The sequence below is a fragment of the Crocodylus porosus genome, unplaced genomic scaffold (genome assembly GCF_001723895.1).
Source record: "Crocodylus porosus isolate Cpor-Errol unplaced genomic scaffold, CroPor_comp1, whole genome shotgun sequence".
In the NCBI taxonomy this organism is placed as follows: Eukaryota; Metazoa; Chordata; order Crocodylia; family Crocodylidae; genus Crocodylus; species Crocodylus porosus.
Window position 1 is genome coordinate 8,542,707 of NW_017728917.1, and position 14,969 is coordinate 8,557,675.

General features: G+C 45.2%; 1 protein-coding gene across 1 annotated transcript in view; it reads right to left on the reverse strand.

Moving 5' to 3' along the window:
- The window catches only part of GPR27 (G protein-coupled receptor 27), a 9,257-nt gene extending 2,425 nt beyond the window's left edge, over positions 1 to 6,832 (reverse strand). The window contains exon 1 of the mRNA XM_019536992.1: positions 6,777 to 6,832. Within this exon, the coding sequence (XP_019392537.1) occupies positions 6,777 to 6,832 (56 nt within the window). The remainder of the gene's footprint in view (positions 1 to 6,776) is intronic.
- Between the last annotated feature and the right edge of the window lie 8,137 nt (positions 6,833 to 14,969).

Here is a 14,969-nt window from a genome sequence, read left to right on the forward strand (position 1 = left end):
CGGGGGGCGGGCGGGCCGCAGGTTTCCTCACACAAAGACGAATGAAAGCAGGGACGGGGTGGCGGGGGCAAAGGTTCATAATAAGAGTGCCGAGGGAAGCAGTGGCGGCCTGAGGCGAGGGCAAACCGGGCACCCACACTTCAGGGGGGCTCAAAATTTTGCGGCAAATGTCCAGCTTCCTTCCAGGTCATCAGAATTAAGCCTCTAAGGGGCCTCTCTTGCCCAGGGCCACGGCTGGGGAGAGACGCGGGGCAGAGCACCCCGGACAGCATCACCGCCCCTCAGACAAGTCCAAGGTGCCAGGGGATGCTGCCCAGCGAGACTCGACTCTGACAGGGGATGGACAAGGGCAAGGGAAGCTGGCTGAGCTGGCCGTGTGTGTGCCCAGGAAGGAGGCTGTGGCCGGGGGGGCTACGGGGCCACTCTCCTTGTCTACGCTCATTCCTGTCTGCCAGCAGAGGATCACCGGGCAGTGTCTGCCTGGTCCCTGGACTCGCTCATGGGCCAGGAGGGCTGTCCAGCTGGTGTCCTCCGCTTGGCACGCTTGTTATGTCCCTGTTTTCGTGACTCTGTCCAAAGAAATCTGTAACACATCACCGATACTAAAGGGGGCTTATAGGTTCGGTGCCAGGCCTGGCCCATGACTTCCCCTGATGTGTTAAAAGTCCTGGTCACCCCCCTCCTGGCCCTGGCTAACTGGAGCACTCGTTTCAAACCATTCAAACCACTCCCATCCCTGTTTTGGCTTTTATTTCTCCCATGGATTCAGCTGATACGCACCCGGTAGCCTGCTCTGTTCCCAGCAGGGGGGAACCATTGCTCTGTGGGTGCACAGAGGAATCCATGCCCCCTGTGACAGAGGAAGGCAAACCACTCCCCACCATAGTCTGGACCAATTTGACCATGAGGGAAAATTTCTTCCTGACACAAAATCTGGCAGTCGGTCTGATCCTTCTCTCCATCGTCTCTTGTTGCCCAGTTATCCTGAAATAGGTTTCATGTCCACCCTAGAGGGAATATGCATCAGACAGGCCCGTCCCTAGCCCGGCTACCTGACCAGGGTGGAGGCTGTGACCGGGAGGACTCCTGGGGACCATGGGGCCATTTTTCTGTCTTTGGTCTAATCCTGTCTCCAGGCCGAGTTTCACTGGGCAGCATCCACTGGCTCCTTGCATGTGTTCGAGGGGCAGTGGGCCATGTCCAGTGTGCTCTGCTCGGTGTCCCCTTTTGGATCTCTCACTTTGAACCTGTGACCTCACTCCCTTCCCTGTTTTCCTTTACTTTGTCCCAAGAAACTAGTTCCTGTTTTGTCAGTAGCCTCCTTTTTAAGGGAGATTTAAAGTCGATCTTGGTGGGCATCAGCCCACGGTCTCTTAAAGCAGCAAGTAGGCCTGTCCCTGGTCCTTTCACATCTCCAAGCAGTTTCATTGGGCAGCGTCCACTGGCTCTGTGGACCTGTTCGAGGGGCAATGGGCGCTGTCTGGTGCGCTCTGGAGCGCTCGTTTTGAACCTGTGACCTTCACTCCCATTCCTGTTTTCTTTAGTTGCCCCTTGTAATCACTTGTCCCCGGTAGCCCCGTACTAAGGGGGGCTTTCAGCTTTGCTTGGTGGGCATTGGCCCCCATTTTCAATGTACCTCAAATAGGTCTGTATCACAGAGGGTGGAGGCTGAAAGGGGAGAGTGGACTGGGTCTGGTCTGGGTTTTTTCCCCGCTGTTCCTTTCTCCCTTTACAGCAGCCTCCAGCATTTCAGGTGGAGGAAGCGGTGAGTTAGAGACCGTGCCCCTCACTCCTGTGCTCGGTAGCAACCGATATCCTTTCCTCCCAAGAATGTGTCCAAGTCCTTTTGCAATCTGATTAAACTCTCTGTCCAGCACATCTGGTGGCAATGAGTTGCACCCTTGAGTGATGCTGGGTGGCAAACAACTGCCTTGCATTCATTTTAAACGGGCTGGAGACTCACTCCTTCTTGTGAGAGACTGCCAATAATAATCCCTATTGACATTCTCTTTGCCATTCAGTATTGTCAAACTCTCATCATGTCCCGCCTCGAGCATCTCTTTTCTAAATGGAATAGCCCTGGCCTCTTTAGTCTCTCCTCATAAGGAAGCCCCTCTATATTGCTTATCATCCTTGTTGTCCTTCTCTGGACCATCTTAGTGCAGAGAGGGACAACAAGGATGATAATCATAGAGTACTAGGGCAGGAAGGGACCTCCAGAGGTCATTTCTAGTCCAATCCCCTGCCTCAAGCCATCCCATGTGCAAACCATCCCATACAAATCCATCGTCTCACCTCTTAGTAAAACTATGGTCAACCCTGACGCAACACAAGATGTTACACCCAAACCTGCCACAGGGAAAGTCCAGGGCAGCCAATGTCCTGCTGTTGTAAAAGTGTGCTAGCATATTCCCGAAATAATCCATGCCCCCTGTGACAGAGGAAGGCAAACCACTCCCCACCATAGTCTGGACCAATTTGACCATGAGGGAAAATTTCTTCCTGACACAAAATCTGGCAGTCGGTCTGATCCTTCTCTCCAACATCTCTTGTTGCCCAGTTATCCTGAAATAGGTTTCCTGTCCACCCTAGAGGGAGTTGCATGTCAGAGAGAGGTGAAACCATCTCTACCCCACAGCTCATCATGTGCCTGGGGTCCCTCTGAGATGAGGCCAACTAAATGTGGTTGGCCTGTATTTTGCCAGCTCTGCTCATGCGGTCACTGGTGGGTCTAGCCAGCGTGATGCACTCTTCCACGGGTGTAGGACAGGCAGAATCGAGCCCGGCGCGACTTAAGAGGAAAAATAGGTGAGATGGATGGTAGGTTTGTTTGACCAGCAGGTCAATGTGTGTACCAGTGCCTACTAGAAGGGATGGAGACATAGGCAGCGGAAGACGGGGTAATGGGCCTTAGCCTCCCCCAAACGCAGCTCCACTACTCCAGCATCACCACCGTGCCCTGCCACAGCACCGCACCCGGCACCCCTGTTGCACGCTAGCTGTGCAACAGCCCTGCGGGAGGGAGGGGAGGCCCTGCACCACCCCCCACACTCCCAGCCCCCCAAATAATATTTTCTCCCACTGCCACTGGAAGGAGGCTGATGTTTTCTTCCTGCACAAGGCCTGAAAGGGGAGAGGATGATAAGCAAAGGCAGCTTTAAAACATCTTGGTGCTCTCAGGGGAGCCTGTCTGGCTCCAGGTTTAATTTAAAATGATCCACCAGCTTAAAATGAGCAGGTTTTTCATGACAATGGGACTACACCTTTGATTGCTCCCTAGTAGTGTGTACAATGTGTGCAGCTGAACTGTTGTTGGCAGTTGCTGTACTAATTTGGCTAATTTGGAATAAACCCTTGAGGAGGTTGTGAGCTTTAGGGCCGTACAGTGTCCTCTTCCATTTTTTGCCTGTCAAAGCCTATTTAGACTGTCAGTTCTTCAGGACAAGAGCTCTCTCGCACTGTGTGTTTATACAGCACCTATTATGACAAAGTCCTCTTCTCCGGTGGGGCCCAGTAGGTGCAACTGCAATGTAACGCAATCAGAACCATATTATTTATTAGTGGCTTCTTGTGAGGGGCTTTTGTCAAAGTCTTTGTAAAGTCAAAATAAATTGTAGCAATGAGTTTAATTTTGTGCCATAGTGTTCCTTCCTTAGGCTGTCAAAGTGGTTCTGCAGAAAATAATTAACATCATTCATGTCAGTCCAAGAAATTAAGATATTAGCCTCATTTATTTGGATAGATGGATCTAATTTCAGAAAGCCAGAGGGTCATAATCTAACCTTGGGTACTGTATATCACTGCACATTTGGATTATCTGCATTGAACTTAGGGCATTTAGACCACAGTGAAACTGAGGTAAGGGTTTGGCCCAGCCACTGAGGGTAATTCATCACAAATCATACCTAGATTTCATTGACTCATGGCTTTGTTCTCATTTGTAGTTTATATATTGCCATCATTAGGTAAGCAGAGAAACCCTGACAGCGAAAAGCAGATAACTTGAGTCTGCTTTTTGCTTGCTACCAGTACATCCAAGCTGTTTTTAGTTGTTAGGTTTCTCATTTGCTCAGAAGTTTTACTGTGACAGAGCATTGCCCATGGGTCGTTCAGTGTTTTGTGCAATTTTCAAGCTATTTCTCACATTTGTATAGTAGGCAGTTATTCGAGTATCTGGCACGAGGCCTCTCCTTCACAGCTGGAACAATTCTGGTTCCAGGCGACCAGTGTTCAGAGCCGTGCCATTCAGGAGAAAGCTAAGGACCTTGGTGCCTCAGTTGCCCTCCATATCACAAAGGGCTAAGCCCAGAGTGGAGTCTGCCCAGAGCTGAACCATTTTTACACGCAGAATGGCAGTGTTCCCACAGCTGTGTAACTGTGCAGGGCAGTTAGACTCTCCCTAGCACCAGGGCCTGCTTGTGCACCATTTTACACCTCTGGCTGCCTTGGGTCAGCATCTGAACATCTCATAAGACAAGCAACAGCTCACACAAGTGCCCTTTCTACTCCCCAACAGTGGGGCTGGGCACCCAGCAATTGGCATAGCCAAGGAGCTCCCATGCTGGCTGTCCAGAGGAAGGTGGCATAAGAGCTATTCCCAAATCTCGACAGCCTGAGCAGTACTACTGCAAGATGTCAGGGCTCTGTGAAATGTCCAGAGCACTGCACACGATTGTGAGAGCATAGATGACTACACAAGGTGCGAGGCAGTGTACGACGAGGCTCTTTCTTCCCAACATGCCCGTGGGCTTGAAAATGTTTGATGGGAAGCAGCGAGGTGGTTTCTTGACAAGAGCCATGAAGCAAATAGTTCTGTGCGTTCATTCCGTATGCAAAGCTGAAATACCATCTGAGGACAAAAATTGATTTCCAAAGCTTTGTAATAAGTACGCTCAGCTATTTCCCTTTCTCCTTTCAATCATTTTCACAAAGCAAGATTCATGATGCGCTATTCTTCTTTTCCTTACAAAATGTTGCCACAAAAATTAGATGAATTTCTTTGACCTTTCCAGTTTGGTACATTTTAATTGGCTGCCTATTCATGTTCTCTTTGCACTGCCTTAAATAGTCTGCAAGGAAAAAATGGGGACTTGGGACAGGCAGCTGAAATACTGGGCTTTGAAGAAACAGCTGTTGCAGACTATTCAAGTTATCCAGGAAAGAAGAAGGACATCCCCCCAAACGAGTAAGGAGAATGAAGCCAAAGTCTTTGCCATGGTAGATGAGCCATTTGGCAGCTGGAGGGGCCAGCTGCAAGAATCCCTCCACTGAGCACCTCTCAAAGGAGGAAAACATCTGGAGTAACCCAGGATCAGCAGGAATGGCAGAACCATGTTGGTCTCCTGCACCATATCTGATGACATGGGAGAGTTTCACATTCCACTGACTCACTGAGTGTCACTTCTGGACAACTGTTGCAGCTTGTTATTTGCAGCATGATATCACCTAGAGGCATGAGTCAAAGACCAAAATGCTGTACAAACACAGAACAAAAAGATAGTCCCTGCCTCCAGGGATCTTACCATCTAACTATGAGACGAGAGACCAGAGAGGATATAACACAGACAGATGGTAGAGCACAAGGAAACAACAAGACTAGGGCGGTCAGAACGTTATCAGCACAATAGCAGGCTGACTGTTGTCAGGTTTTCTGTAGGCGTTGCTGCAAAGGAGAGTATGAACGAGGGATTTCAAGGGACATAATGAGGTAGCTTTATGGATGTTTACAGGGAGCTCTTCCCAAACGTGATGATACTTTGGGACAACTGTAGAACAGCAAGTGATACAAACATACCGATTACATAAGGAAATTAAACTAATGTGAACAGTGCAAATCTGCCACCTTTATAGTACTGCCTGACACGATTGCTTTGTATGCTTCCCTGCAGCAGACAATATCATATGGTGCAGTGGTTCCCAAGTATAGCAAATCCCTAACCATTTATCCCTACCTCACACTTGGAGAAGCTCCTGTTGCTGGGTCAGAGATGGGACACTCAGGACTGCCACGACTGGCACAAGAAAGATTTGCAGTCAGTCAATTTAGAGTTAAGCATAGAAGTATTAGCTCAGCAATGTACAGTATGATCAGGGTATTCTCTCCCAGTAGCTCAGAGATACTGGAGGATGAGTAGATTAATGCCACCCTTAGCTGGAGCACAATACCTTGCCACCAAGCCACCAAACATACCTACAGGTCTGCATGGTCCAGGGATATCTGACAATTACATATCAGATTTTTCAAGGGATTATCCCTGGCTGTTTAATACCTTATATGTCCCCTACTAGGAGAAGTTTTTTTCTGCCTTAGGAGGGAAATGGCTTCAATGATTTAATGGGACTTTTTCCATCTCTCCCTATTATGATCCTATGGCTGTTGCAGAGAGAGAAAGAGAGAGTACAGTTCCACAATGACGCTAATCCTCCTCCACAGCAAGCTGAATGTTTTGAACTGGAGCAGCTACTCTCATTTTCCCCCATGTGATTGTGAGTCAGGCTTGGCTTCTCTATTCTTCTCCATTAATTGAGTAGGAGATTATTTTGACTGGAAATAACCAGACACAGGTATCATGACTGAGGATGCCTCCATGCACGACACTCGCTGAAAGTTCTTTGGCACTCACTTTCTCTGTGATGGATCTTTTGAGAGCTCATTCAATGGACAGGGAAGAAAAGGAGCAGGGAAGAATAGGCCCTTGGTATTCACTTCTCTCACTGGCTTTTCTAAGGTTGACACGCTGCACAGTTTGGTAACATGCTGTTCTTCAGAAACAAACCTTTTGTGGCGCAGTTCCTCTGTCACAAGGGACATAGAAATATCAGCAAATACCATGCCTTTCAACACAAGTATTAAGTGGCTATTTCAGGTCCTGCCATGGGGCGGCACATGTTGAGAGAAAAAAAAGTCATTTATGTCAAAATTTTGCAAGGAAAATTGCCACAGGATACAAAATTTCTTCCTGCCTCTGTCCACTTTTCCATGCCACCCTCTGCAATAAATGATTGGGTTGCATTGCACAGCTCTTTCCACAGGTGCAAATGATGAGTGCAGTACAAGTCAACCATGAGAAAAAGACCTTAGATCACCCCTCTTCATCCAGCCTGCTCTGTGACAGAGCTATGGGGCTGTGCTGGATTCTCCAGGGCCGGTTAACTCACTCTGGACATGAAGGCAGTAGAAAGCATCCCAGGTCCAGGCTGAGGAAAGAGTCTGGGTCTGGGTTCAGTGGTATGCTTTAATCATAGTCAAGCCAGCTACCCCCAAGTGTTTAAATAAACCTTGTGGTTGTCTTCAAGCAGAAGAGAAAGACTGTCAGTTTAGGCTGACACACAAAAGGAAAAATGAAACTCAATCCCTTCAGTTCCCTGACTCACAACTCTTTGGCTTGTTCAGCTCGCCAACCCCCCAGGTTTTGTCAATACTGTAGTCAGCTTGAACCACAGCCGTTCAGCTTGTGCACCTAGTTTCTCAGCACTTTATTCTGGAGGTAATGAGCTTGAGGAGATACAAAGGTGCCATAAGTACCTTAGTCCAGGGATAAGCAGTTTGCTGCATTCAGAAGCTCTACCAGCGATTTACTCTGAAACTATTATGCTTCTCAAGCTCAAAATCCCCTGATTCAGCAGATGAGATTATAAATTCTTCAAATGAAATAGGTGTGCTATTAATTACCTGCACACACAGGCAGGCTGCGTCCACCTTTAATGGCTCCCATAACATCTGAGTGCAGAGCTGATTATACAGGCAGTGAAACCAAGGGGGCTAAGAGGAATGAATATCTTCTCTCCCAGTGCCCTGGGGGTGTTGACTGATCTGCTACTATCCCTCTTCCAACCCCCACTAAATCAGGCCCTTGCAGTAGAGCACAATAGAGGAGCTGGTAGGAAGGAGGCCCCTGGATAGACTTTTTATGTTGTCACCAGATCACTGCATTCAGGACTGGCAACACAGGGTGAAAGGATGAGGTTTGCTCTTTGATGGCTTTGTTGGACAGCTCTTCTGAGGGAGACAGAAACTGTTTGCTTTTGTTTCCTAAAAGTAAGTGGCATTTGGCCACCCATAAGAAGCCAGGATATTTTTCCAGCTAGACATGCCTGTTTGCAATTATATTTGTCAGGCTCCAAACAAACATCAAGTAACATCTGCAAGGCATGGGCATGGCTACAGGGGAGGATGGAGGCCATGAATTTAGCCCATAATGCAACCAGTGCCCTGAGGCACTGACAGGGCCAGGAAGGCCATAACTAAGTGCCTGAGGGGCAAGACTGGGGTCAGCCAGGTACAAGACATACCATCTAGCTAAAGTGACCCATGGACAGCTTCCCTTAACACCACAACAACTCCATGAAGGTGTGGCAGGTACAGAAAAGGGAGGGCGCCCATGGAGCCAGAGTGGGGAAGAGGGAGTCATGCAGACACCAAGGGGAGTCAAAGATCCCCCTGGGCCATGGTCCTGCTACAGACAGCAGCAGAAAAGTGGTTTGCAAGCTTCTTTAATAATTAAACAGAGAGCACTCCAGATTGAGGCTCAGCTTTGCTGTCATTGCCAGAGGTTTTTAGACCACATATTATATTATGGGTAACAGGGGGCATCATTTTTGCCCAGTTGAACTAGGAGTGAATTTGTGCCCCTGGGTCTGAATGAATGAATGCCCACAGGCCATTAATGCTGCTCAACTCTGGAAGGGGGGGCAAGATCTCTCCTCCTGAATATACTCCCCTCTTCTGCGCTAGTGTTACATGGCTCCAGCCTCTGCATCTGGGTCTTCTGGATGTCTGCTTTCGTGGGCTTAATTCTTCCATTTTCTGTAAAGAGTTTAGGTGCCTAATTCTGGGTTTGGATCCCATTTTGGGTGCCAGGTACCTAAAAGTTAGGAATTGTGGTGCCTAGTGGAGGTGCCCTCAGCTTTCTTTGTACTGTGAGCATTCATGCCTATGGTTAAAAGAAGTCCTGCGAAAATCAATGCAACTGCTACTCTTGCTAGGTACAGAAGAAGGCCCAATTGTGATTTCTAATTGACAAGTTGAAGCACCTTCATTTTTATTCTATTTTTTCCTTATACTAGCTAAAATTAGCCCAACTCTGACTTTATCGTGTATTTTGTTAAGTCAGTTTCCCATTTTGGAATAGTTCTGGATTTGACCTCATACTTGGGAAGAATTATTTGGCATACTAGCAGTAATAATAATCCAATTATGTATGGTCAGCAGATCATAATCTGCCCTTGCAGAGTCTTCACTCTGCATGAATCTACCAAACAGCAATCACTTAAATAGAATTGTGCTGTGTTTTTTGTTCTGATTACCAGTAATTCTACTTTTCCAGTGATACAGTTCTCAGGTAGGTTTCACACCATAATTTTATGCATAATATTTTAGCAAGCTCACTACATGGCGAATGTTATCTGAAAGCTTTTTCTACTCTCATATTAACTGGTATTCCTGCTTGCCTGGTGCTACTGAATCCAAAATTGAGCCATTGTTTGGGGAGTCCAAATTAGAAACAGGCTGGTTTATTCTGAAAGGCCAAAGGGATGAAACTGAAATATACTTTATTTGTGCTTATTAAAATAGTTAAACTTGTCTCACTTGATCTCAAGTCATAACAAGACCTGTGCAAATAATGAAACTCCCAATGTGAGATGCAGCATTTTCAATATTGAAACTACTTCTCCAACGAGAATATATTCTTATTGTTTAATTTTGAATGATGGAAATAGAGAGTAAAAATGCTTTTTTATTTTTTTTACAAGTGTTCAGAAGTCTATTGTAAGCCTTTGTAGGTTATTAAGTAAAGCATTTAAAACATTTTATCATGATATGTTTTGGGGGAGGGGGGGGAGGGTTAGGTTTTAAAATAGCCAATGAACAGGAATCTATTACTTAAATAGACCTTTATCTTTCTGGTAAGAGGTTTTCCTGACGGACAGCTTGAGATGTCAGCTAAAAACTGTCAGGAAATATGCACCCTGTGATGCAGACAGGAGCTGAGTGAACACTGGGACCAAAATTTGAGACTGTATCACACCTTGAGTTTAAATGTCAAAATTCCCCAAAATTCCCAGGTATCAGATGGAATCCATTGTTTTAACCTGTTTTTACTCCTTGTGAGGGCTGTGGGAGTGTGTGTGCATGCACCCTTCCCTTCTAATATCCTAATTAGGTTCGGTTTGGCAGTTTTGGCAGTGTTTGTAACAAGCAGCCCAATTCATAGTGACCCAGAGCTGATTTAGAAGGAGGAAAAGGTATCTTCTTAAAATAGCCAACCTAAAATGTGTAAACACATGGGAAATAAACAGAAGCAGTCTGTTCACTGCTGTGGCAACCAGGGGACTCGAGTCGTCCAGAATGTTGTTGTTCATAGCTGAGAGCCCTATGTGCTAAATCTGCAGCCCTTATTCATGTGAGAAAAATTGGACCCATGTGAATTTTCTGGAAAAGGGCCAAAGAGGTTTATGGTTTTGGGAGGGGGGGTTGAGCCCTCCAAAATTCTCACAGTTAAAACAAAATTGAGGCTTGAGAACAATGCAAGCAAGGCAAAATCCACCCCCTGTAGTACAGCTGTATGCAAAGTCCCTCCATTGCATTTAACCCCCATTTCAGTTTTTCAGTACACATTTATGTGTTGGGAAGGACCATGTAGTCTGGAGCTCCAGCTGGCTTCTGACTTCCACAAAGCTCTCGGCAGTTACCCTTCTCCTGTCCCCTCCAAAACAAATGGGATTGGATTTAAATGAGGGTACATTTGAGCTTCGTAAAGACAGTGTCCTACTGTGTATTTCTCCATTTTGCCTGACTTGTTGTGGCTCTCTAAGTCAAACACTTCAGTAAATATTATTAGGCTTTTTAAATAGTTTTGTGAGTCACATAAATGGTTTCTAAAGTGCTACTGTGCTGATGAAACCGAAACTACTATTACTACCCAGAACGAAGTCCACATGGAAATTGTGGTGTTGCCAGGATACTAACCAGCATTTGTATTTTCAGTGGATTTTGTACAAATTCAGTCTAACATGATATATGAAGAATTTAATAGGAGAGGGGGATCCTGTTTCTGTTCTCAGTCATAATTTGGTACCCATGCTGTTATCCCCACTTTAGACTGGAAGACCTTGCTGAGCTGGGTGTTATTGCTAAGATGTGCTCAGTACTGGAGAAATCTGTTGGATGAAGTTTGATCTAAGCCAAATAGGCCCATTTGGTTTATTTTTAGCTTTTTACGTGAAAAAGAAATGCATGCAGCAACACTTGTGTTTGTAAGGTGTAATTTCAGTCTGAGCTAAGGAACACGATTGGTTTGAACTCTGTAGCCTTTAATCTTTAAAATGTATCCATTTTTTAAAAAATGTTAATTTCTTTGTGTTTCAAGCTTATAAGACTCTGATATAAAACTGACTTACATCAATAGAAATCTTTGTTACCTTCAATAGACTTTGAATCAGGCCCACATTTTTCTCCGTTCTCAAATGCCATCAAAGAGGACTATAGGAGGGGGGTTTTTGAGTTTGTTTTTTTTAAGTGACCAGGCCCATAGACATTATGGGATTAAACAAAAAAAGAAATACATCTACCTGGTATTTAGCATCTGCTCCTTTCCCAAATCCAAGGAAGGACTTTGTGCCTGAAAGCCCGTCTGACATCTCTTCCTGACTAGACAGTTAGACCAATAAATTTACCTCCAAATCTTGTTCTTTCATCAAAGAGGATATCACAAGCGTAGCCACCACACAAGCATCTGTGAACAGAGATGAGAGAAATGCAAGATCTTCTGCTCCCAACCAGTGGAGCAAGAGGTATTGAAATATCCTAACCCTTGAATGAAAGCTTTTACATTGTGTTCATTTGTGTAACAACGTTAAGACCAAAGACTTCAGTTTATTTGACCTTTACTTAAAGAGCAGCTTCAACCGAGCAACCAGGATTTCCTGCTCCATTGGGAGGCCATTCAAAATATTTTCCCTTGAACACTGCTATTATAAAAGCTGCATGACTGTTTCCATTGTAACTCTGTTTCTCTCATTTTTTCTTTCAATCATTTTTTTTCCCCTTTCAGGCTGAAATTACCAAGCTTAGTTTCTTGACCAAAAGTGATTTTGATCCTATTAATCTGAACAGAAACAATTCTATCTGCACTAGAAAGTGTATTCCCCTCTCATTATATAAGCACAGTTCTTGCAAATTTAATGAAAAATAACTCCAGGGCTAAAACAGCAGAAGGCAGGAAATAGGAATATAGTTTGAGCAGTCTTTACTGAGGTTCATTCAACATCATATACAAACAATATCTTAATAGGAGTCTGATATTTAATGGAGAGGAGCTTGGGAGGGGCCATTGAGGTTTTTGGTTCTGGTTTAAACAAATTACAGCTTTGACAGTCATGCTGCGCATGTACTTTTTTGCTAAGTTTGCAAACAACATGGCTGAAAAGAAGCTGTCCTTTGTCCGTGTAAATGTAGCGAGGGGCAAAAGGTTTAACAAGGGCTGCTGTATGTCTTATGAGCTGCTCGGAAGCTGACCCAAGGCAACCAGGAGGAGAACTGGGCACTTCCCAAAGCTTATGGGAGAGAAACCTGCTCTGGTCAAGGAGTGAAACAAATAGGAAATTCCATTCAAATTGATTCTCATTCAAAAGGCAGGAAAGACATGGCTTATGGTGAACTCTAGACTCACAAACCTAATTTAATTTGTGGACTCAAGTGGATCTCAACCTTTGAGATTATTATGTATCCTCGTACGGGACAGGCCTTGGACCTTGTCCCCCAAAAATGTAAAACGTGCAGGCTCCTCTTTACCAAAGTTATGTAACATATTTGAGCTCTGACTTGTTCCCAATTTGCGGCAAATGAAGAAAACCCTAAATACAGTATATCGCTACCCATATCATTTGAATACATCCTGTTTCCATGACAACCACTGCTTAACAGCTTGGCTGATATGAAATCTTTCCTAGATAGGGGAGTTTTTGCCAAATCATTGGAGTTCATCCTTTTAATATGAAATGTTAAGCCTTCAAAAAATATTTCTTTTCATCTTTAGAGATAAATATTGTGAGTTAAGGGGAGCTTTTGTTTTTATTCTCACCTTGGCTTCAGCCTTTGGGTAGCTTGCTTGTTACTCTTCCCACTTACCGCGAGCAAACCTTTTATGCCTCACAATGCTTCTCAACTCACAGCTCTGTCACAGTCAATGATTCAGTAGTGACTGTAACATAAGGGTTTGATACAGAAATTAGCTTTCATGGCTTCTGGCCCATTCTGTGAGCCTTCAGGACACCCGAATCAGCTGTTGTTAGTGGTGAGCGAGAGGATCCTCTGAATTTGGGGCCTGATCCCATGCTTGTGGAAGTCAACAGAACTCTCTCTTGGCTTTGGACCAGGCCAACGGTGAAAGTACTGAAGACAGAAGTGGCATTTTTCCCAGTCATTTCAAGCCGCTCACTTGTCACTCAGATGTTTAAAAAAAAAATCTCTTATAGAAGTTTTCTGAAGTGTCCAATCTGTTATCTGTGGACTATGCCCATGGTCTATGATGCACTTCCCCATGATCCAAAGAGAGATGACTCCCCCTGCGGTGCTGCTCTCTTCCTTGCTTCGGGTGGATAAATGCCATTAAAACAAAGCTAAATATACATGACATGCTTTCTTGATATTGCCTCCCCATGCATGCAATTAATGTAGCTGCCACAGTGATATTATACATTAGCAAACTGGAGAGGTGAGGGGGGCAAGGAGTCAAAAATGGGACTGGTAGAGGAGTCCACAAAGCAATCTCTGTTTTAAGAGGTTGTCTGAATAGGTTGGAGAACCCCTGTTCTAAGCCGCGACCACCCGAAAGGATTCTTTAGAAACCGCATCCCAAAGCAATGGGAGAGGAAGGAGATTACACTAAACCAATGGTTCGCAACCTTCTTAGACTCAGTGCACCCCTTGGAAAATGCCAGCTGTGCTTTCACTTGATTTTTCTGCCGACGGAAAAATAATAGAGCAACTCTTCTTCTGCCAAGAACCCAGAAAGCCCACAACAGGGCAGTGTGGATTCATATTTGAAATCTCTGCATTTAGCTTCCAAATGATGAGTACGTCTCTGCACACCTAACAGTGCTAGTATTTTGTGCCATCCCCTCAAAGGATCTTGCTGCACCCCAGAGCGGCATCCAGGTTCGGATCCCTGAACTGAACCACCCAGCACCGGTCCCAAGATCCCCAATATCTCACAGCGAAAGTCTAAATTCTTGTTAATAACACTGGACAAGTGTTTAGTTTAAGCATTTTATTTCAGAACCCATAGACGAAGGTGAATCTCTTGGCAGGGAATACCAGACTTGGATTTTATTTGGACATGCAAGACCCCTGCTGGTGCAAGAGGGAGAGGCCTATCGATAAGCGATGCCCTAATTCAGTGTATTTCTTGGCTGCCCTCCCTTTGCAGCCAAATTCAGCATTTTTTACAAGAGATTCCCTGCACCGTATCATTTCTCTTCCACCATGGAGGTTGGGCTCCCATTTCTATTGGTGTAAACAAGGGGTGAATTTAGGCCGTACCCTTCGTTTTGGAATAACAACTTGGACTCTATAACCCACTTCTCAGTATTCCTGGGTTGCAGCGTGTGGTGCTTCTTTTTTTCTGTAGCAATACTGTGCAGGTTGTTATAGTGGCCCTTTTAATGTTAATTAATAACAAGTTGCATCTTTGCTAGCTCAGTGGTGATGGAATATGAAGCTTTTCACTGTGAAGCACCTGTCCAGGTTGGTGGCGGTCTTGTTTATATGAAATAACCTAGAAATATCCCCCAGCCTGATGGCCCTGTGTATCAGAAAACCATCATCCTCACCAGCGATCTTAGCAGGAGAATCAAAATTCAGTAGCCACAGAGACTGAACTATAAGATAAGGTCTTTTCATAAGGTCGTAAGATACTTAGGATCAGAGAAAATGAAGGCTGGAAGGGACCTCAGGAGGTCACATCTAG